The sequence below is a fragment of the Lygodium microphyllum genome, chromosome 18, assembly GCF_053477565.2.
Source record: "Lygodium microphyllum isolate KBCC chromosome 18, Lygodium_microphyllum_v1.1.10, whole genome shotgun sequence".
Classification (NCBI taxonomy): domain Eukaryota; kingdom Viridiplantae; phylum Streptophyta; class Polypodiopsida; order Schizaeales; family Lygodiaceae; genus Lygodium; species Lygodium microphyllum.
The window spans coordinates 39,828,048-39,855,103 of NC_141152.1; the positions used below are offsets into that span (position 1 = coordinate 39,828,048).

At 44.1% G+C, this 27,056-nt stretch overlaps 1 protein-coding gene across 1 annotated transcript in view; it reads left to right on the top strand.

Annotated features, from left to right (window-relative positions):
- Nucleotides 1-27,056, top strand: part of LOC148020778 (beta-carotene isomerase D27) — a 75,697-nt gene that overhangs the window by 12,106 nt on the left and 36,535 nt on the right. Inside the window, exons 4-7 of the mRNA XM_087699447.1 lie at nucleotides 7,692-7,791; nucleotides 7,883-7,974; nucleotides 8,161-8,241; nucleotides 26,144-26,212. Coding sequence (XP_087555573.1) covers nucleotides 7,692-7,791; nucleotides 7,883-7,974; nucleotides 8,161-8,241; nucleotides 26,144-26,212 — 342 coding nt within the window. The remainder of the gene's footprint in view (nucleotides 1-7,691; nucleotides 7,792-7,882; nucleotides 7,975-8,160; nucleotides 8,242-26,143; nucleotides 26,213-27,056) is intronic.

Genomic DNA, 27,056 nt, shown 5'->3' on the forward strand with positions numbered 1-27,056 from the left:
GCATACATCAAGCTACCAACAGCTGAAGCATAGGTATCTTGGCCATTTCTGTGAGAGTGCGCTGCGGAAGAAGGAATACGAACACGGAGGGAGAGAGAGAGAGAAAGCAAAAAATAAGGAAGAGAAATCTGCACTGACTGAAATGAATGCTGAATACAAACGGGGAGGCGGAAGGAGACTGATCAGTCCCTGCACGCAGCCCACAGCGTCAGTGAGGGCACCAGATCAGGCTGGTGATGATGGCAGCACCACCACGGGGGAGAAGGAGTGTCGGAATCTGCAAGAAGACAAGTGATCAAGTGGGGAGGGGGGCTGCCTATAAATAGGCAAAAGAACAAACCCTATAAATGCCCTAAAATGGGCGCCCCACATCAGTGACCAAAAAAGTGGCCGGGCAGCCAGTGGCTGCCCACTAAAAGAGGCCAAAAAGAAATGCACATCCTAAGAGAGCCAGTCGAGAGTGACTAGCCTCCCCCATCATAACACATGACAGACATGTCAGAGCTCCTAATGTCCTCGTCTGACTCAGGCTGAGGCTCACAGGCAGGAGATGACAAGGCATGACAAACATGACTGCTAACAATTTCAGCCTTTCCATCATTTGATGTAGGGTTGTCATCTGCACTAAGTTTCACATATGGAGACAATGGTACATTGATAGCTTTCCCCCCCTCCATATTGAAACGTTGCAGAACTTTTGTTAATATACTCCTACTGTGACAGATAAAGAAGACCCTTTGATCTGTCTTTGAGTATATGTATGCCAAGAATGTGATTTGCCTCACCAAGATCTTTTATATCAAAGCTATTGTGTAGACTCTGATTCAAGGAGTCCAAGGCATGAACATCCTTGCCTGCAATCAGCATGTCATCCACATATAAAACCAAGAGAATAAGGCTGCCATTTGCTGCCTTCTTGGTGTCTAAGCAGTGATCTACTTGAGAACGATGAAATCCCTGAGATTGCATAAATGTATCAAATTTTGTTACCATTCTCGTGGTGCCTACTTCAGCCCATGCAGACTTTTGTTGAGTTTACATACTATATGTTCTTTTCCCTTTGCAAAAAAAACGCCAGGCTGCTGCATATAGATTTCCTCATGCAAATCACCATGTAAGAAGGCGGTTTTTACATCCATTTGTATGAGTTTCATGTCCTCAAATGCAACCAAGCCCAAGATGGTTCGCAAAGTAGTCATTTTGACTACAGGAGAAAAGATTTCATCAAAATCAATTCCATGTTCTTGCTTGTACCCTTTAGCAACCAAGCGTGCCTTGTACTTGGGTAAAGAACTAGAGGTGACTTTCATTTTGTAAACCCATTTGCAAGGTAGCACTTTTTGTCCTTTTGGAAAATGTACCAAATCCCAAGTTCCTTCTTCATGAGAGATTCCATCTGTGATAGCATTGCTTTTTGCCATTTCTTACTATCCAGTCTGTCCATTGCTTCTTGGAAGCATGACTGTTCACCACAATCTTTTAACATGACATAATCAGCCACATAGTTTACTCTTGGAACTAATCTATTTTGGCTGTTTTTGCACTCTATTTGACCTACGGACTCAGTGGTCAATATTTGCTGGCTGTTCAGCTTGCAAATTTGCATTAACAGCTTGATGTATAATTGGTTCACGTTGTTCTAGGTGCACATATTCTTATTGAATTTGTGGGACATTATCGGCAAGATCTTGCTGATCATTTACAGTATCATTCCCTGCATTTTCAGGGACATTGTTAGCAGGTATTTGCTGCTGTCTAATGGGCGTTCTTTGTTGTTCTATTGATACATCCTCCCTGAATACAACCCTTCGGACCTCCTCTGTTCTTTCGGGCTGTTTGTGCATGCGAGCTTCCCGGAAGATGACATCATTGCTGCGTACTACTTTTCTTTTCTCCGGATCCCATAATCTATATCCCATTTCACCTTCATCACCATATCCTAGGAAAATACATTTACAGGACTTTGGCTCAGGTTTGCTGCGTTCTTTCTTGTGTATTTGCACAAATGCCTTGCAGCCAAACACTTTTAAGTGTGTATACGAAGGTGGCTTGCCTGATCACACTTCTTGGGGAACTTCCCTCCATAGGACCAGTTTGGTGACTGATTAATCAAGTGTACGGTTGTCATAATAGCCTCTGCCCAAAAACCATGAGGTAAAGCAATATGTGACAGCATTGTACGGACCTTTGTCTCGAATGGTCCTATTCATATGCTCTGCAATACCATTTTGGGGCGGATTATGAGTAGTAGTAAGCTCCCTTTTAATCCCTTTGCTGTCAGAAAGTCTTGAAAGGCTTTGGACAGATATCCCCCACCATTGTCAGAGCGAAGGCATTTTAACGTCTTGCTGGCTTGATTTTCAGCAAGTGCTATGAATTTGTTAAATTTATTCAAGGCCTCGTCTGTGCGATGGATTGGATAAACCCAAACTTTGCGTGTGGCATCATCAACAAAGGTAATGAAATACTTCTTCCCCCCTAGAGATAATCGTGGCATTTGACATACATCTAAATGTACTAACTCTTAAGGGTGAAGACTTTAGAGAGAGATTTTTTGTGTGACATTTGAGTATGTTTACCATAAATACAATGATCACACTGTTCAAAATCAACATACCTCAAGGACGGTAAATAACCCAGATGAGAGAGCACTTTCATTCTAGATTGACTCATGTGCCCCAATCGGCTATCCCACAAAGAAACACTTGACTGCTCAGTTATGGCGACAACATGGTCATGCACACTAGATACGTGCAAAGGATACACAGTATCACTTTTGGACCCCTTGGCAACAATGCGGGAGCCCCTACATATTTTCCATTTGCTATCCCCGAAGGTGGTGTGATAGCCTTTATCATCTAGTTGCCCTGTGCTTATCAAACTCTTCTTGAGCTGAGGTACATGTCTCATATTATGCAAAACAAACACGGAGCCATGCTGAAATTCTAGTTTCACACTTCCAATGCTTGCAATTTTACATGCACCATTGTAGTCAGAGAACCACGCATGATGGGGTGTCACATGAAAAGACGCACCTGAATCAAGTATCTAAGTGTGAATATCATCCTCTGCAATCAATGCATTTGCATCCAAAGAAGAAGCTAAAAGTACATCACCATCACTGTCATTATCATGAGTGACTACATTAACCTCTTCTATTTTCACATTGCTCTTTTTGACAGGCTGCCTGTCCTTGTTTTCAGCCTTGTTGGCTTCATTGTTTTTGTTTTTGCCCTTCTCTTTCTTCGGTTGAAAGCAATCCCTTTTGTAGTGCCCCTTTTTGTCACAATGATGGCACTCCACATTCTTTCCACGAGATTTGCTGCGTGCTCTGTTTTCAGAACTGCTCTTATGTTGAAATCTGCCTCTAGTGTGTAATGCATTTGAAGACATGTTTGTTGAGTTATTCTGCCTATGTAGTTCTTCCATTAGCAAATAACTCTCCACATCAAAGTATAACAACTGAGCATTCGAATTACTCAAAGGTGTCCTGAAAGTATCCCAACTTTCAGGTAGAGTGGATAGCAAGAAGGTAGCTTTGAATTCTTCATCAATATGAAAATCCAAAGCAATCAGCTGATCGAAAATTGAGTAGAACTCATTCAAATGTACAGACATTGCTATACCCTCTTTCATGCGAAAGTCCATCAAAAATTTCAGCCAATAAACCTTGCTGGTTGCACTTTTCTAAGCAAACAATTCTCCAAGCCTTTGCCACGTTGCATATGTTGAATTCAGTTTCTCAATGTTGAAGAGCAAGTTGTCTGAAACTGAGAGCTCAATGGTAGAGCGAGCAAGCTCGTCCAAGTCATCCCACTCGTCTTGTTTCATGTCTGCTGCTGGTTTGATCCCCTTTGTTTTGATGGGCTTTACATGTTTCTTCTGCACCAAGACATTATAGCATTGTTTCTGCCAGATTGCAAAATTATGGGCACCCTCAAGCTTCTTAATGGGAAGAAGATTACTGCTGTCACTGTTTCCAGCCATGATTTGCAGTCCCAAATTGACTAACCAGTCACCAAAGACAAGCCCGAATATGACACAAGTGACCACAGTGCACAAGAGTACCAACCAGCATTGAAAATCCCAAGATTGCAGAAATTTCAGATCTGCAAATGAAGTTTCAGAATAAAAAAATGTTGTTTGCTGCATTTCTTAAGAAATTTCTGACACACTTAGAGACCAAGCTAATAGTTACATGTGAAATCCCCAAAATTTCACCGCAATTTCTGTCTAAAGGCATTCTTGAGCACAAATTTGACAATTTGGGTCAAAAGGCCCAAATTTTAAGAGGATAATCTGTTCAAATTGCATCAATTCAAGTACCCAAGTACATATACCAGGCAATTCTAGCACAAATTGATGAAATTCTGCAAAAGTCCCAAATTTCCCGAGTCCGGTGTGCACAAATTGCACTGAAGTTGAAGAAATTTCATTGAAATGTGAAAAAGCCCCAAAATTTCATGGGTAATTGTGAATTGATTTCGCAATTTCTGAGTCAGATTGTCCACTTTTGCATTAAAGTCCCCAAATCTGAGAAAAGGCCCAATTTTCCAGGAGCATATGTGCATAGATTTGTATTCTGTGCTTGTTCGAAGGGAGAGGAAATTGAAAAAAAGGAAAATTTCAGAAAAAAAACGTTGACTCTGGAGCGGATTCTATTCGTGATCTATTCGTGATTTGCTGGTCATAGATTTCACGCCCGTCCCATTTGGTTGCAGCCCCGTCCCGTTCGCCTTGTGCCTACAACCCCGTCCCGTTTGGTCGCAGCTCATCCTGTCCGCCGTGTGCCTACAACCCGTTTCGTTTGGTCTCGCAACTTGTCGTGTTGCCTGTCTTTGCTTGGTTCTGCCTACACGCGAGTGTGGTCACGTTTGCATAGGTTGTGTACAGGCCGTGTTGAGGCTAGTCACGCCAACCTATCGCTCGTCGACTACCTCTCCTGCGCTTGCCGAACACTAATGACTGGTGCTTGAAGCTCTTGCTCACTTGTCACGCGGCCTGACGACTGTCACTGGCTTCGGGAAGCGTGCATAGCATATGTGCTCTGATACGAGTTGTTGTGAAGGCTGTTCGTGAGCTGAGAGTGAAGGCGTAGAGAGTTGAGGGCAATAGGGTGAGAGAGTGAGCACGACACTTGATGTTTGGTACAAAGACTCATGTACCACATTTTAGGTTTTGAATATACATAAAGTACAAAAAATGAAAGGGTGCGTTCACACCCAAACACGGTAAAAGGCATGGTGAGCCTTTATTCCCAACAGATTCCGTCCTCATCGGTCCACAAAGATCAGTAGAAACAAGCTCCAAGGGTGGTGAAGACTGCCTCGAAGCCTTGCTGGGAACAACATCACGAGTTTGCTTCCCATGGATGTAGGATACACAAGGCTGCTGGCTCACCACAATATCCGGCAAACCTCGAACGAATTGGTCCTTAGATGCCTTCTGAAGGTAATCATAATTGAGATGGCCAAACTGAGCATGCTAAATCTTGGACGAAGTTTGAGAGGTAAGAAGAAGAGAAGTCAAGGTACAAGAAGACCGCAACTTGTAGACTCCATTCTCCTCATAACTTGAAGAAAGAACCTATCTTGATCCTCGATCAAGAATCCGAAAAGAATCCACATCAAATTCAACCAAAAGGTCGAGGGCACAAATCTTGTGCACCGAGAGAAGATGATACCCCAAAGCTGGCACATAAAGTACCTCGGATGCATGGGCACCACCACGCCCATATGGAATACGATGCATGTTGCCCCATCCCTGAATAGGAATAGACAAATTATCACCAATGAGAACTAACCATGAGAGGGCTGCAAATGAGTAACACTTGTAGGAGTCATGTGCAGTCAACGCAGCATTAGAAGTCGTCAGGGTCGAATCCTCAACCACCCCCAAATGGAGAAAAGCAGCTGATGAGGGAGCAGCCATTGCTCTAGAATCCTTTGAAGATTTCTCCTCCTCCTTCTTCTTCTTCTTCTTCTCCTTGTTAGGGTAATCCTTCTTCCAATGACCTGTTTTGCCACAAATGTGACAAGCAGACTCGTCTTTGTCTTTCTTAGATTTGTCCTCCTTCTTCTTTTGGTCCTTCCCCTTCTTTTGAGAGGATTGACCAATCAAAGCCTCAGATTTCGAAGCATTGGTTCCTTTCAGCTGCTCCTCTTGGTCCAAGACCATAGGAACCAACTCTTCCCACTGAAGAGTCTCAGACTGCCCTGAAGCAATCAAGGTGGAATAAAAACCATTGAAGCAAGGCAGTAGGTGTGAAAGGAGAGTTATCGCCATGTCTTCAGAAGTGATCACCTTCCATGCGTTCTGAACTTGCATGTGAAGCTGCCTTAGCTTGTTGATATGCTCTCGCATGGATGATGACTTGGTGACACTCATGGTCTGCATTTGCACTTCCAAAGAGACTCACTTCATGATGGTCATCCGATTATACATCTGATCCAACTCCAGCCATATCTCCCTAGCCACTGTTAAATGCTCTATAAGAGATATAACAACTGTAGTACATGAGAGATAAAAACGAGCGAATGTGAGCATTGAGTTTATCCTAACGTGCTTGAGCCTTTGCCAACTCCACCTTCTCAGGAAGAGAGTTGGGAATCTTCATGTGAAGAAGGATGATTGATAGCCCCCGTAACAAGCTCCGCCAAATCATAGGACTCCAATATGGCAAGCATCATGATCTGCTAGATGCGGTAGTTCTCACCATCGAGCTTTTGATCTGAAGGAAGAGTTGGTAGAATGGGCACCTTCCGGTCCATATTTGCCTGAAACTCTATCTTGGCCTCGGAAGACATCTTCACTTGCAATGCCTACACAAAACACAAAGAGCAGCCCCCTTTGATTATGAAAATATAGCCTGCTAGGGCTATGGGTTGCTTGTCCTGCTCTTTCTTCACCCGCGCTGGAGGCAATGAAACGGTAAAATCTGCACTTGAAGGCCCAAAATGTAGCCTTCTTCCTTCTCTGACAGCAAAAAAAACAGCCGCAGCTTCAACAAATCTTCTCTTTTCTCACATGCCCATGCTTGCTTCAGCCTTGTTTTGATCCGCAGCCCACCCGCTGGCACTTGAACGCTGAAAATCTCGGTCTCCTCCTTGAAGATCTCGGTCTCCATCAGCCCCGAGGGCAATCTCCATGGTTTGCAGCCTGAAATCTGTGAGAGACAACTGACAGGCTGCTGGAAATAAAGCCTATAAATAGGCTGAAAACAATGCACCAGATAATGCAGGTCGGCTGGACAGCAGCTGTCCGACTGGACAGTCTGACTGCCCAACTGCCACATGGCACACATCCTGCCCTTGTCGCCTGCTGCACAACTGCTCGGGCTCCCCCTGCCAGTCCAGGAAATGTCCAGCTCTAACAAGTATCACATATTTTGGAATAATAGAGGGCATGATAGCCTCTTCTTGAGGTTTAACAATGTTCACTTATATGGGACCTACATGTTCACTAGATGGCCTTACGTATGCTGGATTCTTTTATACTACACTATTAAAATGTAGGGGGAAAGAAAAAGAGATTTTTATATTGATGTCCTTGGAAAGTTTAAGAAACTATAAAGCTGTAAAAGGTTTGCAAAAGACCCAAAGGGTCTCTTGGGACTAATACATGTTTATACATGAGATCTTTTGCAATACCACATCAAATTTCCATCTTATATTCCTGCTTAACCTTTACAGGTGCGCATATTGAAGTCTTTGTTTCCACCAGCCCTCTTACCGTTATTCAAATCTCTTGTGGCATCTCTCTTTGGTGGGAAGCCAGCTGCCATTCTTACCGGTGCGGCTTCATATTTTCCCATTTGTAAATTTGGTACTTCATTGGAAAGTTCTAGAAGTGCATTGTATGATCCTTTGCAACTGGAAAGCAGCTAGAGTGACACAAGCAACCTGCCAGTGGCTCATGGGAAGGTGCTCAGTCAACACCATTGATCTGCCAGATGGATCATCTTTGGAAAGTGGGGTAAGCACTGCATCCTTTAAAACAGGAATCAATAAAGCATTTTTCAAGCTATGTAATCATTTGGATTTCATAACTCAAATTAAGCCCTAATTCCTTTTTATACTTACGGCTACAGCTTTATAGCTGTAAAGTGAAGCCTTTGCAGGCTTAATCAAGATGCAGTAATTAGTTGGAAACTCTGAGCAGGTTTTTGTGGAACGATGCAAGTACCTAGAGGAAAGCAAATGTGTTGGGATTTGCATTCACACATGCAAACTACCCACTCAGGTAGCTTCTTTAAATCAAACTTTAGAGCTGCATGATTGGTTCTGGTACATCTCTTAGTAGTAGTCCAGCCTAAAATTCGGTCACCTTTTGAAAGCACAGCATAAATATTAGTTTTCTTTTATTTCTTTTCTTGCCTTCACAGTTTATAGGGGAAAGTCACAGCATTTGTCAATATCCAGGAATTCACAGAAGAGTTGGTCAGGAGTGTTACTGTATGGCTATAATATTTGTGTATGATATGCCATGTTTTTGGTGCTCTTCCTGTCACAGTAAACAAGCTTTAAACTTTTGACTTCAGTTGAAATTTATCAGATGGGTTTATCCTAGTTTGGAGTCCTAATTTTATGTTTTGTCTTTTCAGCAGTTCTGAATATAAGACTTTATTGAAGCTAAGAGATGGATTGTCCGTATGTGAAGTCACTCACTTATAATAGTGTGAGGATGCTCTTTTCCATAATGGAAGTGTCAAACCCATAATGTACTATGGCCATGCAATAAGCAATTTGACTTGATCTTGGCAATGCTCTGAGTTCAACCATGTTATTTACTCACAGTGCCTAGGGGTGCTATTGTATTCTGTGACTGGATATTTCAAAACATGGCCATACCACTAGCTGCAACATGGATAAGTACACAGACTACACATTAATTATATGAAAGTTAAAGTATGTGGTAGTTCAAACACCTTCATTTGTGCCCAGTATCACGAGGCTGTTTGTTGTAGCCTGGAGTCTTGTAGGTTGCATGATCTCTATTATGGAGTCAAACTCACTTTTGACTTTCAAGGAGTGTTTAGGGAAACTAAATTTCTAATGCACTGAATGGAACCATCATGAAATGTAGAGTTGAGGGTAAATGTAGCAGTGTGCTGCTTTTACAGAGCTCACCAAGGGGGCTTACAACACACTGATTCATAAGGTTTGCTTCATAAGGGTAGGCAACTTATCTGAGGGGAAGGTTTGTGTTATGAGCTCGAGGCAGTAGGCTAGGCAAGCCCTTTGCATTGTTAGGGTTTACTAAGATCCTTCAAGTGCAGTTTTTTCCTAATATGTTGAGGATCAGTGTGCAGCTCCATATCGTGGGCACATGTGCTAGTGGTAGACACCTATTTTTTTCACGTGGCATTTTCTAATATGTTGAGGATCAGTGTCCAGCTCCATATCGTGGGCACATGTGCTAGCATTGGACACCTAATTTTTTGCCATGTGGCATTGTCTAAGAAAGCTGTAGTGGGAAGCAGAGTCAATGGACTGAGAGAGCAAGATGGTGAGAGCAAGAGAGCAAGCACACAAGAAGTTTTTGTGGGTATTTGGATCCCCTTATTCTTCCTTATTTTCACTTAATATATGACTATACAGTGTGTACTAGTACATGGGATGCCCATCTGGCCTTTGGTCCCAATAACTTCCCACTTAAAAGGCCAATGCATTTGAGGGAGAATAAATAGTGAAGATACTATCCAATGCCCGTCAACACTTTGCAATATGCAAAGTGCTAAAGATAAACTCTTTGTGAGAAGATTTGCAAGGTTGTCATCCATATGAATCTTGAGAAGCTTAATTTGCTTCTCCTTAGCCCTAAACCTACTAGCCACTCCCTTTGTATAAGCAATGTCTAGATGCGTAGCTACCACAGCATACATCAAGCTACCAACATGGATATAGAAGCTACCTTGGCCATTTCAGCCTTGTGCTCATTAGACTGAGCGTTGTCTTCTTGGTTGAGTTTCAAATATGGAGACAACAAGACATTGATAGCCTTTCCCCTCTCTATATTGAAATATTCAAGTACCTTCCCAATGTACTGCTTTTGAGATAGACAAAGAATCTTCTTATATCGGTCTCTCATAATTAGCATGCCAAGAATATGATTTTAATTCCTCAATTGCTTCATGTTAAAGATTTCATGCAACCTTTTTTTCAATGCATCCACATCCAATAGTGATTTTCTAGCAATAAGCATGTCACTTGCATAAAGTATTAAGATCATAAGGCTACCATCCATAGAACTTATATTAGCATTCCTAGGAGCTTGCTTCAATCTATATAAGCTTTCGTTGAGCTTACATAGCAACTATTTCTTGCCCTACACAACAAATCCCTCTAGTTGCGTATATAAAGATTCTCATGCAAATCCCAGTGTAAGCATGTGTCTTAATATCCATTTGGATAAGCTCCATATCCTACTTGGCAACCAATGCAAGCATTGTATGATGAGTAGTGATGTACCTAGCCTTCCTCCTTGGATAGGATGGTAAATAACCTGATTAAGCACTATTTACAGCAATTAACAAATTCACAAAATTGAAATGCACCCTTTACCATATAATCTTGGACATTGGACACCCTGTTAGCCCCAAAACTGGTGCCCCTTTCGGTATTTATGTAACTTAATTGAAGAAGAAGTTGATGTACAATGGGATTCTCCCAATCCTTTTCGGTGTTCCAACTTCCCTTGCTGTCCAAAATGACCAATATGTTTTCTATCTGATTTACCCCTTGATTCGGGCAATCAATTGGCCTTAACTTGCTTTGATGGAGATGGAAAAGGCCCCAAATTCATTGATTTGATGGTCCCTCCACCTGAATTTGATTGAAAATAGCTTTAGCCCTATTGAATCCAAGTCTTGGAGCTTCCAATTTTTGACACGCCTCCTGAGGTTACTGTTAAACCCTAATTTGTGTTGCAGATTAGGGTTCACAGTAGAGAAATTTGAAATTCTGCCTTTAGTGATCTCGATGCTGTAATCTTCGAAGCAAGGCTGGGAGGCGAGAGAGAGTGCTGAGAAGAGAGAAAATTCAGACTTTCTTCATGAAGAACTGAAGAAATTCTGCCATTTACTGTTGCTGTCTCAACAGCTTGTCGATGCAAAGAACTGAAGAAAATCAGTCATTTACTGCTGCTACCTTGTCTCAACAGCCTGTAGATGTTGTCACCTGTTGTTGATTGGCCTTCTCCTATCCTTGGTTGCCTCAGAAGATCCTCCAATGGCTGCAAATCAAACCAACAACATCTCTCTCTCTCTTGCAGGTTGAATCCACTCAAATGCCTCTCTCCAGTCTCTAAAGACGTTTTTTAGTCTTGCATGGGCATTTTTGACAAGTTGTAGGCTTTCCAAATGGTTTTTCCAACATTATTCATAATTAAGTATTAATTTTCAGTCTTTAAATACTGAAAATTAATCTAATAATGATTTCAATGTCCTAAAAAATAATATGAATGGCTAATAATTAAATTGGCTAGGCAACTTCCATTTTCGAGTGTCTCTCCACCATCTTTGACCATTAGATTGGCATTAGGTACCATTAAACGCCACTTCTCTAGTGTCACCAACTGACACTTATGGCCAAATGAATGACCTAGGCTAACAATTGGCACCAGATACCACCAGGTGCCTATGTAGTATAACTTATGGCAACTTTTTGTTAAGAGTCATTCCCTGGACGCCACGTAGTAGGTTGCCACGTGGCAGTAGTCTGACTGCAGCAGCAGCAGTCGGACTGTATTTAATGCAGCCGACCTGATCAATTATTGGTATTATTTCCAGCCTATAAATTGGTTGAGTTTCCAGCAGTCTTGGCATATTGTCTCTGACAGATTTCAGCCTGCTGATTATGGAGATTGCTCTTGGGGCTGATGGAGATCGAGATCCTCGAGGTTGAGAGATACTCAAATATTCTCTTTGCACCCGTGTATAATTCTGCATCCTTACAGAGCATTCTTCACTGCAGATTTTTTGCGTTTCACTGTCTCTTTCTCTCTCTCTAGAGAGGCTTGGAGGCTTTTCAAAGAGCATTGCCCGACCACACTTATTACGTCCACTGCTGTATGGGAGGAGTATGCAACTAGTCTTTATACTGTGGAGGGTCAGCCACCTCTTCCTGACCCACTTGAGCCTTGTCCAGAGACCACCACTTTCTTTACAGAAAGTAGGGTCCGAGAGGCCATTGACAGACTTAGCAGAGGAAAGACACAAGATCATGATGAATTAGTAGCCGAGCACCTGATCCATGCTAGAGATTTGGTGGCAGGATTCCTAGCTTACATGTTTAACAGAGCCATGTGTGAATGCCTACCAGAAAGTTGGAGCACGAACACTATTGTGCCTATCCTCAAGTTAGGGGACCCTACTCTACCCAGTAACTATCGGACTATCATGGTTGGGCATACATTGGCTAAGTTATATGCTTCCATCCTTGAGCACGAGTTAAGCAGGTGGGCAGAGATGTGGGGTCTTAGAGCATAGGGACAGGCTGGCTTTAGGAGAGGCTTCTCCACATTGGATCACATCCTCATACTCAAAGCGATCATTGAGGAGGAAAGGGCCCATGGCCAACGGACCTACTGCTGCTTTGTGGACTTCCGCAAAGCCTTTGACACAGTACTGAGAGACAGGCTGATACATAGATTGCATACCATGGGAGTACCGAAAGAGCTCAGTTGGGGTATTTTGGCACTGTATGAGAGAGTTGTGGGCAAAGTCCGGGCACCTAAGGGCCTTTCGGCACCTATTTACTCCACCATTGGGGTGAAGTAGGGATGCCCTCTCTCTTTGACATTATTTGGCTTGTACATTGATGGGATTGCTGATTATATTTCACAGGAATGAGATAGAGGAGCTCCACTAGCTGGCACTTGGATACCTCTCCTATTGTATGCAGATGACATTGTATTAATAGCTGATTCTCCAGAAGGTCTACAAAGACACTTGGATGCATTACACTCTTATACTTTGGACAGTGGGCTTTCAATGAACCTTGGTAAAACCAAGGTGATGGTATTTAATACTACACCACAGTGGGTCAGGAGATCAGCACCTAAATTGACAGATAGATCTGAGGAGCTGGAGTATATGGATTTTTATACATATCTGGGAGTCTTTTTCACAAGGCCCACCTTTTCTATGCGAGAGGCAGCAGACACTAGACTGACTCACGGATACACAGCACTAGGTGGTTTGGAGAGGATGTGCTCACAAGTGCAATTCTAAGAAACCCGCACCAAGCTATGGCTCTTCGATACACTGGTCACATCCACACTACTTTATGGAATACAGGATACCCCCCTTCCAGTACTCCCTTGATGCACCATCTCTTGATCTGAGCAGGTTAGAGATTCATAAGATCATCAGGATGAATCTTACCCAGTTGTATATCAGGCGGACATGGTTGATGCCAGGGCAGGAGCTAGGGACAAAGATGGCTTTCTACCGCGGGCATTTCCTTCATACTACAGATGATGGATTTATTGTTTGCCCGAGATACATGGACACCCATCTTTCCCATGGGATCAGATGTACTATTGGCCAGTTGTGCACCTCCTAACATCAGTTTGAGATTGAGACTAGCAGATATAGATCCATCCCACCAGAGGAGCGCATATGCCAGATATGCCAATTAGAGCCAGAGACAGAGGAGCATTATATCTGTCCGCTGCCCAGCATATTATGAGGTCCGTGGTCGTTTCCACTGTCTCTTTAGAGACGGATTTGGACCATTATTCTGAGTCATGGATTTTACTGATTAGCGATGCCTTGGCCTCTTTCTTCTTGAGATATGACGACTTCGTGACATGCGTCTCAGGAGTACAGCTGCTCCAGGACACCGAGGCCCTTCACAGAGGCAACTCATAGACTTCTTTGCAAAGGAGACTTAGAAGACTTGAATACAGTTACAGCCATAGTGCACACGAGAGCCTCTCTCACCGCCACAGTCCACACACAGACAAGGAGTACTAATTGATCAAGCCGTTCAGCTTAGCTGATGTAGACGTCCTAGGCCCTGACACAGACACCAATGACACCTTCATAGGCGGATACAGGGGATTATTGCTCGGGCTAGAGCTAGGCCCTACATACCCACATGAGATTGTACCATTTGGAGCTCATTGTTACTAGATAGAGCTCTATGTTTTACACATAGCCATAGTTAGTTTTCTTTCTTATTTTGCTTCGTGCTACATATCTTGCCCAGACAGTTGTACCATCATACACACGATTGTAACTCATGGCCTCATAGGTCATTTTGGCCTTTTGTAGACGTTAATATATCATTTTATTTCATTTCTCTCTTCTTTCTCTATTCACTCTGTCTTGGTCATTCGCTTCTGCATTGCTTTACTCTGACATGGTATTAGAGCATTGAAGGACTGACCTAGGGTGGGGACCCATTTGAAGAGGAGATTTCAGCGCGGCACAAGGCTGCATTTTCAGCGTTCAAGTGTGAGTAGGTGGATTGCATATCAGAACAAGGCTGAGACGAGTGTGGGCGTGCGAGAAAAGAGAAGGTTTGCTGAAGCTGCTGCTGTTTTTTGCTGTTAGAGAAGGAAGAAGGCTGTGTTTTTGGCCTTCAAGAGCAGATTTTACCTTTTCATCACCTCCGGCAGGTGAAGAAGGAACGGGGCGAGTGAACCTCAGCCCTAGTAGGCTGTATTTTCACAAGCTCCTTTTGTGTTTTGTGCAAGCATTGTATGTGAAGATGTCTTCCGAGGTTGAGATAGAGTTTCAGGCGATCATGGACCGTCCTACCGGCTGTTACTTCAGATCAAAAGCTTGATGGTGAGAACTACCGCATCTGGCGGGTCACGATGCTTGCCATATTGGAGTCCTATGATTTGGTAGGCTTGTTATGGAGGCTATCAACCGTACTTCTTCGCAAGACGAGTCCGGACTCTATTCTAGTGTAAAGGTGGAGTTGGCAAAGGCTCAAGCACATTGGGATAAACTCAATGTTTGCATTCGCTCGTTTTTATTTCTCTCATGTACTACAGTTGTTATCTCTCATATAGAGCATTTGATGGTGGCTAGGGAGATATGGCTGGAGTTGGATCAGATGTATAATCGGATGACCGTCATGAAGTGAGTTTCTTTGGAAGTGTAAATGAGGACTATGAGTGTCACCAAGTCATCATCCATGCGGGAGCATATCAACAAGCTAAGGTAGCTTTAGATGCAGGTTTAAAACGCAGGGAATGTGATCACTTCTGAAGACATGGCATGGCGATAGCTGTTCTTTCACAGTTATCGCCTTGCTTTAGTGGCTTTGATTCCGCCTTGATTGCTTCAAGGTGGTCTGAGACTCTTCGGTGGGAAGAGTTGGTTCATGGTCTTGGACCAAGAGGAGTAACTGAAAGGAACCAATGCTTCGAAATCTGAAGCTTTGGTTGGTCAATCCTCTCAGAAGAAGGGGAAGGACCAAAAGAAGAAGGACGGCAAATCTAAAAAGGACAAAGACAAGGAGTCTACTTGTCACATTTGTGGCAAATCAGATCACTGGAAGAAGGATTGCCTTGACAAGGATAAGAAGGAGAAGACAAAGAAGGAAAAATCTTCAAAGGATTTCGGAGCGGTGGCTGCTCCCTCATTAGCTGCTTTTCTCCATTTGGAGGTGGTTGAGGATTTGACCTTGCCGGCTTCTAATGCTTCGTTGACGACCCCATTTACTCGGGAGTGGATTGTTGACAATGGTGCCTCTAGGCACATGACTCCTCCTTTAGTAGGTGTTACTCATTTGTGGCCTTCTCATGGTCAGATTCTTATTGGAGATAGTTTGTCTATTCCTATTCAGGGATGTGACAACATGCATCTTATTCCAAATGGCCGTGGTGGTGCCCATGCATCTGTGGTACTTTATGTGCCAGCTTTGGGGTATCATCTTCTCTTGGTGCACAAGATTTGTGCCCTCGGCCTCTTGGTCCAATTTGATGTGGATTTTTTTTGGATCCTTGATCGAGGATTGAGAGCGGTTCTTTCTTCAGGTTATGAGGAGAATGGAGTCTATAAGTTTCGGTCTTTTTCTGCCTTGACTTCTCTTATTCTTACCTCCTAAACTCAGTCCGAGCTTTGGCATGCTCAATTTGGTCACCTCAATTATGAATACCTTCGGAAGGTGTCTAAGGACCAGTTTGTTCGAGGTTTGCCAAATATTGTGGTGAGTTAGCACCCTTGTGTATCATGCATCCGTGGGAAGCAGAGTTGTGATGTTGTTCCTAGCAAGGCTTCGAGGCCGTCTTCAGCACCCTTGGAGCTTGTTTCCACCGATCTTTGTGGAACGATGATGACGGAATCCCTTCGAGGGAGTTTGTATTTCATGCTCATTGTAGATGATTACAGCATAATGACATGGGCCTATTTCTTGAAGCTGAAGCCGAAGGCTTTCTTCAACTTCAAGAATTGGTTACTCTTTGAGGAGAACCGATCGGGGTGGAAGCTGAAGACCTTACGATTGGATAACGGCGGAGAATTTGTTTCTAATGAGTTTACTCGGTTTGTGTAGATTGCGGCATACCCCAGGAGTTTGTCAATACAAACACCCTTAGGAGAATGGCATCTTGGAGCGGAAGAATCACAGTGTGATCGAGATGGCTCGTATCATGATGGAGCATCGTCAAACATCTCAGTGTCTATGGGTTGAGGTTGTGGCTACTTCAGTTCACATCCTTAATCGTTCCTCTACTTTTGCTATTGTTGGTATGACTCCTTTTGAGGCATACTTTGGATCAAATCCCGATGTTTCTTATTTTAGGGTTTTTGGGTGTGATGCTTTTGTTCACATCCCGAAAACACAATGTGACAAATTTGAAGCGGCTTCTAGAAGACAGGTGTTTGTGGGCTATAGCTCGCAATCTCAAGGCTACCGATTGTATGAACCTGTTAAGCGGGATGTCTACATGAGCTGTGATGTTCCGTTCGTGGAGGTTCCAGCCCCAGAGGGGGGTGAGGATCACCTTGTAGTTGGAGATCGCGGTGATAGGTGGGCCCCAACGATTGTTCCTCTCGAGTCCGTGTCTCTTGAGGACTCTTGTTCGGATAACGAGCCTAGTTCCCAACCACCAGATTCACCGATTGGTCCTCTATTGTTGATGGACCTTCCAGAAACTTCAGTAGATGGAGAGCGCCGAGGCGAGATCCGCAAGGCAAGATCCGGCCTCCTCCTCGTTGGGCTCGTGACACGGTACACCCTCCGAGATTCAGGGGGATCGAGGGGATTCTTGAGGAGTGGCAATCAAGAGATGGACCGCGGAGGAGGTCACGGAGGCACTAAGCACATTTTATGGAGCTTGCTTGCTCCAACTATTGTTTGATGTCCCGTGTTATGCAGGATAGAGAGCATATCTCCATGGAGGCTTTACAGTTTGATCATTGGCAGAAAGCAATGGAAGCCAAGTTGGAGGTTATTGAGCGGAATGGCACTTGGTACCTTGTGCCTCGTCCCTCTCATAAGAAGGTGATTGGTATCAAATAGGTCTTCAAGACCAAGTACCATAGTGATGGCTCTTTGGACAAGCACAAGGCTCACCTTGTTGCTAAAGGTTTTGCACAGCGCCCAGGTGTTGATTTCCATGATACTTTTGCCCCTATTGCTCGCATGGCGATTATTCGTGTTGTTCTTGTCTTTGCTGGTCATAGGAGATGGCCTGTTTTTCAGTTGGATGTGGAATTGGCCTTCTTGAATGGTGATTTGAAGGAGGAGATCTATGTAGAGCAGCCTCCAGGCTTTGCTTCCTCACATGGGAAGGTTTACAGGCTGAAGAAGGCCTTGTATGGCCTGAAGCAGGCTCCGCATGCTTGAAATGAGAAGATTGATTTGTTTCTCCAAGCCAAGTTAGGATATCGGCGCTCTAGGGCAAATCCGCAGCTTTATGTCCACACTTCAGAGGGTGGTCGTGTGTTGCTTGTTTTGTATGTTGATGACTTGATTATTATAGGTGATCATGCCCAGAAGGTCGAAGAGATGAAGGCAACCCTACATTAGAAGTTCCAAATGACAGATTTAGGACTTCTTCATTTCTTTTGGGCCATGAGATTTATCAGACTCAGAGTGGGATTTTCATCTCTCAGCAGAGATATGTACAGGAGCTCTTGGTGACTTTTGACCTAGAGGATTGTCAGTCGATTTCTACTCCTATGGATTCGAACTGGAAGGCCACTTTACACACAGATTCTCCTTTGGCGGATGCTGCCCGCTACCGTGAGCTGACTGGATCATTGATTTGGCTCCTTAACACATGGGTTGATCTATGTTTTGCTGTAGGTCTCTTGGCTGGGTTCATGAGTGTACCTCAGCAAGTGCATTGGCAGGCTACTCAGAGAATACTTCGGTTTCAGAGGGGAACCTCCGACCTTAGGATTTTCTATCTAGTAGGTACAGGTGCTTCTGATCTTGTTCTTGTGGGTTGGAGTGATTCCGATTGGGCTGGTGATGTGGATCAAAGGCGGTCTACTACAGGTTATTGTTTTACCTTGGGTGCTGGTGCTATCTCTTGGAGTAGCAAGAAGCAGTCCAGGGTAGCCCTATCCTCCACCGAGGCAGAGTATCGGGCTGCGTCTTGTACCACATGTGAGATTGCACTAGTAGTTGACATGACTTGTCATGAGCACATGTATTTTTTGAAACCTCACTTAACATGTGGATTATTTTTTAATCACATGGTTAAGTGAATGTTGCACATGTGAGGTATAACTAGAGTTAGAGTAAATTTACAAGCCCGCAACTCGAGAAAATCACAGGATGTCAAAGGCAAAAGTATCAGAGTGAAGCAATGTAGAAGCGAATGACCGTGACAAAGAGTGAACAGAGAGAGAGAGAGAGAGAGAGAGAGAGAGAGAGAGAGAGAGAGAGAGAGAGAGATAGTGAAACGCAGAAAGTCTACAGTGAAGAATGATGTATAAGGATGCAAAATTATACACGGGTGTAGAGAGAATATCTGCATATGTCTCCACCTCGAGGATCTCGATCTCTGTCAACCCCGAGAGCAATCTCCGCAATCAGCAATATGAAATCTATCAAAGACAATATGCCAAGACTGCTGGAAACTCGGCTAGTTTATAGGGTGGAAATAATGCAAAGAATTGATCAAGTCAGTTGCTTTAAATGCAGCCGACTGGTGCAGTTTTGACTATTGCTGCAGCCCAACTGCTGCCACGTGGCAGCCTGCTGACGTGGCATCCAGCGAATGACTCTTAACACCCCCTCTTAGATCCTCGACAAGGCAGCATACGGAGGGATCTGGAATGTCGATGAAGTAAAGCCTGCGAAGTGCCTTCGTAAACAAATCTGCAAGATTTTCTTCGGTCTTACAGTATTCCACATCGATGGTCTCGTCCAGAAGCTTCTCCCGGATGAAGTGGTACTCAATCTCGATGTGCTTCGTCCCAGCATGGAATACAAGATTCCATGCCAAGGCAATGCAACTCTCATTGTCGCACCACAAAATAGTAGGATGAGTCTCCGGGCAGCCAAGCTCCTTCAACAACGGCCAAAGAGTGAAGAATGATGAACATTGAATCATGTGCTGAATAAATCATGTTGATACAATGGAACAAAGCTCTGAGATGACTATACTGTTCTGGCTACTCAAATGGTAGCATCTGAAGGGAATTCGCATAGTGAAGGGAGCAAAAGGCAGTCCTGCGGGTAGTAGAGTATAGAAATAAATGCTGAATGGTGAAGGACAACTGTAGAGGAAGTGGAACACAATTCTAAGGCATTCTTGGAGTGGAGGAAGATGGGAATCGGAAACCACCAGCTTTGGATGATGTAGGACGGCAAGGCGGTGGTCTGTAGCAGGCTGAAACATAGCCTCAAGATGATCACGAGCTGTAAAATGCAGATGAGCCTGTTGAGAAACCCTTCACATGTAGTTTGCGTTCTGCGTTTTGTGTTTAGGGTTTTGCGCTTTGCGTTTAGGGTTTCACAGTGGACAGCCTCAAAAAGGGGTTGGGCGCCCACAGTGGGGCGCCACCCTAGACAGCTGATGCCCTCCCTCTGAGCACCACCCTAGATAGTCTTTTGCCTATTTATAGGCTGCCTTTGTCCCTCATTCTTCACCGGTGATTCATTTAGTCCATCACCTCTTCTCTCCAGCCTCTCCACTACCCTCACACCCCTTCAGGAGGACATTGCGGTTTGTGGTTCACGGCTGTCTTCATCATCTTCCTTGTGCTACGACACCCTTGTTCCCTTGTATCACATTCGCTCCATGATTCAAATCTTCATCATTCCATTCATTAGAGTTTCTTCTCTATTTTTTTCTCAGTGTTTGCCGAGTTCACTCTATGTTCCTCCCCGCAAACCCTACTGTCTCGCTGGTATGTTGTCTTTTGACATGGTATCAGAGCTCGATCTGCTCAAAGAGTGGCAAAGATCCTCCACTCCAGTGAATGCAAAGACCGGTGGCAGGTTCAGCATCCATTTCTCTTCTTCTTCTGTTGCATCAACACCCTAATTGTTGGCTGCTCCCTCTTGTGTGTACTGTTTTTCAGCTTGCGTTCAGGGCTGCTGCTGCCGCCTCCACCTCCTTGCTGGCGGCTTAGCCAGACTGTTGGCGGCTCATTTAGACTGTTGGCAGCTCCTCCCTGCTTCTGGCGGCTGTTCTATGCTCAATTAGTCTACTGGCGGCTGTTCCCTGATTGTTGGCGGTGATATTTTGCAGCTGGCGGCTCCTCCCTCACTGCTGCAGGCTGCGTTTGCAGCCGGTGGCTCCTTCTTGGCAGTTGGAGGCTCCTTCATACCCCTTTTTTGGCACACATTGTGCAAGGCAACTGGTACCCATGGCTTCTTCCCCAACAATCTACTGGGTGTTCCTATTGTGGCAAGAACGGTCATTCCACCGATGACTGTTGATATCGACCTTGCTCCCCATGCTTATGGAGTATATGCGTCTTCCACTAGGCACTCCTTGTGCCACCTCTCCTTTTTGGGCCACAAAGATCGTTCTGCATCAGCTATCAAAGTATTATGCTCAAGGCAATAAGCCGCAACCGACGCACACTAAGTTCTTTTGAGCACACAGAGACTTTAAGACCTTATGAGCGATAAGCCCTCCTGGAGACCACCCCATTGCGCGGAGGTTTCCCCCACCCACTTTTGGGTACAGTAGCTTCCACGGCCCATATCTCCTCCACAGTCCACTCTCCTGAGAGCCCGCGACTGTTCCCCACCCTTCATCCCGAGCCTCCTTCTTTCCTACCCTCTTCCACTTAGGTTTGAGAAGCCACTTGTAGTTGCTTTTCGGCTTCTTCTTCCAAGCTCGAGATACCTTGTTCGGCACGACTGGCGGTAGTTCCTTCATCATCAAATGCTTCGCAATCCATGAGCCATGAGTGGTTGGATTCCCTTTCTCTCTCAGACTGGGATTCAGAGGGGGATTTTCTTACTTCGCCCTCAGAGAGGGCTTCTAGTTCTTCTTCGGCTTCAGAGGGGGACTTCTACTTCTACTCCTTCCGATTAAGAGAGGGACCCTTTTGCCATGAGGTTCTTCACATACTACCACCTTTCACTTTCGAGGAGTGGCTTTCCTTTGAGTAGTCATTTCCTCTACTCATATCCAGGATATAGAGAATCTACCTAGATCGGGGCCCTTAGGCCTTCAGCAGTGACTTGGTGGCTAGGCCTTTGTATTCCTTCTAGCATGGAGTCACGGAGCTAGTGGCTTCTCTCTTGAGGTTGAGTTTCGGGTTCTATAGCTCATCCAGTCTCTTGACTATCTTCAAAGGTCTCCTTTCAAGTGGTATTTTCAGATTCTAGGGTGGATCTTCTTCGTCCCTTGGGCAACATGGAGCCAACTCACGAGATCAAGTACGAGCATATCCTTATGGTTCTCACTACCACACAAAGTCTGACATTCCTTCTATGCATTGCATGTTTTCATCATCTTTGTACTAGGGCGCTTGGGCAAGTGAACAATTTTCCCACGAGGGACACTGTCCAAGTGGCACCTGCTGCATGAGCATTCTTCAACATCTAGCATTCCATCTCCACCTCACTCTTCTCTTCTTTCCCTTTTTGGGCCTGAGAGGGGGTGTTGAGAAACTCTTCACATGCAGTTTGCGTTCTGCGTTTTTCATTTAGGGTTTTGCGTTTTGCGTTTAGGGTTTCACAATGGACAGTCCCAAAAAGGGGTTGGGGGCCCATAGTGGGGCGCCACCCTAGATAGCTGATGCCCTCCATCCGGGCGCCACCCTAGACAATCTCTTGCCTATTTATAGGTTGCCTCTGTCACTCATTCTTCACGACTGATTCATTCAGTCCGTCACCTCTTCTCTCCAGCCTCTCCACTACCCTCATACCCCTTCAAGAGGACATTGTGGTTCGTGGTTCGTGGCTGTCTTCATCTTCTTCCTTGTGCTACGACACCCTTGTTTCCTTGTATCACATTCACTCCATGATTCAGATCTTCATCATTCCATTCATCAGAGTTTCTTCTCTCTTTTCTTCTCAGTGTTTGTCGAGTTACTTTGTGTTCCTCCCCGCAAACCCTAGTGTCTCGCTGGTACATCGTCTTTTGACACAATGCTCAGCTAGAAGCCATGTGTGTTACCAGGGGCCTATGACACTTAAACTCCTCGATGCTTGCATCAGAGTCAATGTACGTGGAGCCATACAAAGGAGGAGGAAAAATGGGTAGCTCTTGTGGAGCCACATGTAGGCAATATTCTTTGTGTCTCAGTGGAGCGGATTGAGGAGCTGAAAGAGTCGAATAACCATTGTCTCTTGAAGGAGCAGACTATCGATGAGACAATACCCAATAGTCATGGTCTCTCAGTGGAGTGGATTGTAGAACTGTAGGCTATGGGAGCCAGTGGCATGAAAATGGGTGGGGGAAACCTCTGTAGTGCATTGCGGCTGTCTCCAACAGGGATTATCGCCTTGTGGGTCTTACAGCTTCATTTTTCTTGCAAGCGCTTACTACACATTGGGTGCGTCTTATTGCCTCGAGCATAAAAATCTGATAGCTGATGCATAATGATCTTTATGGCCTAGAAGGGTGTGTTGGCACAAGGAGCGTTGAGGGATAGATGCATATACTTTGGTGGGGTAGGGAGCAAAGGTCGATGTCGGCAATCTTCGGTGGTATGACCGTTCTTGCTATAGGAGTACCGAGTGGTCTGTCCTATTTGTGGAGAAGCCATAGCATCGATGTGTCAAACCAGTAAAGGGAGGGTAGGAGGGAGAAGATAATGGTGTCCTTTTGATGGGGCAATGGGAATGGGAGGGAATCTGAGAGCATAGCTGATCTCACAACCTTCATCTTCACTAATGAAGAGGATCTCGAGCTCTCTAAGCATCTCTGCTGTGATACCATGTCAAGAAAAGTGAGGACGGTGTGCACTCATACCATATCAAAAAGAGAGTAGGGTTTGCGGGGAGAAACGCAGTGTGTAGCCCAAACATCGAGAGAAGAAAATCTTAGAAGAAGAGTGAAAAATGATGAACACTGAATTATGCTGAATAAATCATGCTAATACAATGGAGGAAAGCTTTCAGATGACTGCACTTTCCTACTTGATAAGGCAGCAGCACGTACAGGGAATCTACACAGTGAACGGAGTGAAACACAGTTTGCCAGATAGTAGAGTATAGAAGTAAATGCTGAGTGGTGAAGGACAGCTGTAGAGGGAGTGGAACGTAGCTCTCACGTGCCGTCGGAGTGGAGGAAGATTTGAGTCAGCAACCACCAGCTCTGCATGATGTAGGATAGCGGGGCGGCCTGCAACCGGCTGAAATGTAGCCTTAGGATGATCACTAATTGCAAAACATAGGTCAACCCTTAGCTAGAAGCCATGTGTGTTGCGGGAGAAGGGATGAGCTGCAAGAACATAGGTCAAATCTGCACAGAATCTAGTCGCCAGTAGGGGAAATCTATCGTTATCCAGCTTGAGGGATGTGGACAGTTGAACTACCTGATTTGCTCCAAAACGCAGCTTGCAAATGAAGAGACAGGGCAGACAGTAAGGAAGAATACTTCACAAACTGTTATATCCTCGGAGCTGAGGTGTGAACAGCAGCGGAGAAGCTGAGGAGTGAAGAGAAAAATGATGGATGATGCAAGAATGAATGTGTGTGTTTGTAATTGTCTGAGAGTTCGTGCCCTTTATTTAGGCATTGGGGTGTCTTGGGTGGTGCCCAGCCCTTCTTGGGGTGTGTGATCATGACCCGGAGTGCTACTAGCTCCAAGGCTCAGGGGTGAGCCTGTTTGGCTCTATGGTTGGGAGGTGAGTGTGATGTCCAACCCCTTTTATTTGTAGATATGGCATGTGTCGTGTCTTGTGTGTAGGTTGGATCCTTAGGGGATGTCTCAGTTGCCTTTACGGAGACCCCAAGTGCGCTGCCCTTCTGAGCCAGCCAATCCTCATCTCATATAAGCAAGTGTGATTCACTCATGCATTTGCCCAAATGCAGCTGACTATTAATCATCCAATCTTGTGAAGGGGTGTCTTGGTTCAAAGGGGGGAGAAAGATGCAAAGCACATAAAGAAATTGAAGTGGTGTCCCATAAACGATGATAGCCTTGGGGAACATGAAAAGAAACATCAAACTGATCTGGAAGACATGACAACAGCACTTGTAGGCGGGAGCACATTGGGAACAGTGATCAGCCCTGGTCATGCCATTCTATTCAACATTGGCCCGTGCTACTATCTGCCTTCCCATCAAACTCTCCTCTCTCTCTCTCTCTCTCTCTCTCTTTCCTCCACCACCACACCCCCCCACCCCCACTGCCATCATATTGTGCTGCATTTTTCTCTCAGCCAGACTCCTGCTGCTGCCCAACTATCTGGCATCACATTCTTCCCTCATCCTCTCCAGAACTGTGATGTGGGACACTCCTCTTCATCATCACTTCTACTAGAGTGGTCTGCACTACTAGAGTGGTCTGCATCAGATTTCAGCATCGAGCATCGGTGATCCATTCTGAAGGACAATGCTCTCCAACACTCTTCCTTAGCCTGCTCACGAGTGAGCACAGCTGTTGGACAGCCCTCTACTTCTTGAGCATCTATTATATCAGACCTCACATACTTAGTTTGTTCATTGAGTTTTCAACATCCATTCACTCTTTTCTTCTTCATGTGCATGTTGTCTGAGCTCATTTCTACCACTGTTAAGTAAGAAAAACCCCCCTCTCACTCTGCCATACCTCATGGCTGAGATAATTGTAATAGCCTCATGTTTGTCATTTGGAACTCATGCTTGAAGGAATCCTTGGTCTTCTACACCATCCAAGTGTTGTCTCTTGTCAAAATGAGGTCGTCCACATTAAGGACTATTGTTCACTGTCTGGTTTTCATGTATAACTTTGACCACCTTGGTCAACTGCTTGAAGCTTTAAAGTGTTTCCAGCAAAATGCTCATAATCGTAGTGTCAATGATTGCATCCTGCACTATTTGAAGTTCTGCATCTTCTCAATTAGCTTTAAGTTCCAATGTATAGAAAAGATGAGAAAAATGTGTACAATATCCATGAGGGTTTCATGCATTTGCTGGTTGGCTTGGTCCTCCTATGCTTAACACACACTATTCTTTGAGCAGGCTATAGATGCATTGATGTTAAGTACAGTGGCACTATTACAACCTTGTACTTATGGCTAAGGCTAAGGTATTGATAAGATGAGAAAATTGTGTACAACATCCACAATGTTTCAATGCATTTGCTGGTTGGCTTGTCCTCCTATGCTTAACACACACTATGCAGGCTGTAGATGCATTGATGTTAGGTACAGTGGCACTATTACAACCTTGTGCTGATGGCTAAGGTGTTGATAAGTCTATTGCTTCTCATTGCACCACTTTTAGATGAGGTTTGAAGCATCTTTCCTTAATTAGTGAACTTTGTGATCAATAATCTTTTATAGAAGAAAGCATACAACTTTGATGATGTGGTAAGCTCTTCTTGTTTATGTTTGGTTTCATGTGATAGTTTAAGAAGTAGTTTGGAGTTATAAGAGAAGCACATGGAATAACAATGCTGGCTAGCAAACATGGCAGATGTTCCAAAATATTTGGCAGCTAGTGGATGCATCATCTGTTATTAATCCATCATACAATTGTTGCTAAAAATATTCAAATCCCTCCTTATGTCTTATTCTAATCCTATGTTTATTCTTTTTGGGCTTTTTCAGGTTTTCATAAAGGAATACATGGGTATTCCTTTAGCTATGGAGCCAAATTTTGAAGACTTTAGTTGCCAGGTTTGTGTGGTGCGATAGTTATTGACTACTTTTCGTTGTTCATGGCTTATGATCATTATTTTATGTTTGAAGCTCATAGGTTTTTGCAAAAAATCAATGTTTCAAGGAACAAATGTAGGATTGAATTTTTGCAAATGACAACTTTTAGAGGTTTGTATGGCAATGGGGCTAAACTTTTGGGCTTAAAATTTCAAAAAGCCACATGTCAAAGATTGCAGATTTTACACTTATAACCAAGAATTTTAAAGCAAAGTTTCACCCCACTTTTCAATTCTTGATATTCAATCAACAAAACATTCACCTATCTATGTACAATCAAGTTGCCTTCTTTAAGTAAACATAGAGTAGATTGAAAGATGCTGACAGTTTCACTTTGAGAAAACATTGTGCAAATTGAAAAATGGTGAAAGCTGGCTCTAAGAACAATTTTGAGTCCAAGAGATTCATGAAAGTAGACTTTTCTTGAAGACCATCTGGCTAATAGCACAGAGAAGAAATAAACGAAGACCTAAGATTGAATTCTGCACTTCTGTGGGGGATAAATATAAGGAACATCTTCAACAAATGGGCTGTCAAATAGGCATGGGGTATATGGAGATTAGACAACATAATGTAAGGTATGGGAACAGTGAGACAGAAGATCAACAAGAAGTTCTAATAATTGCCTTGTGAATTTGGGCACTTGCAAGTTTAGTTCCATGTTAGTTTTGAGAAACATTGGAAATGGCACGGGGAAATTTGCTGAAATGATGGAAATTGAAGTTCAAGGATGATTGGAACAGCTCAAATAGGTATTGAAGCTTTGAATCTCACAAAATGATCAAGGTCCTGATAATGTGAAAAT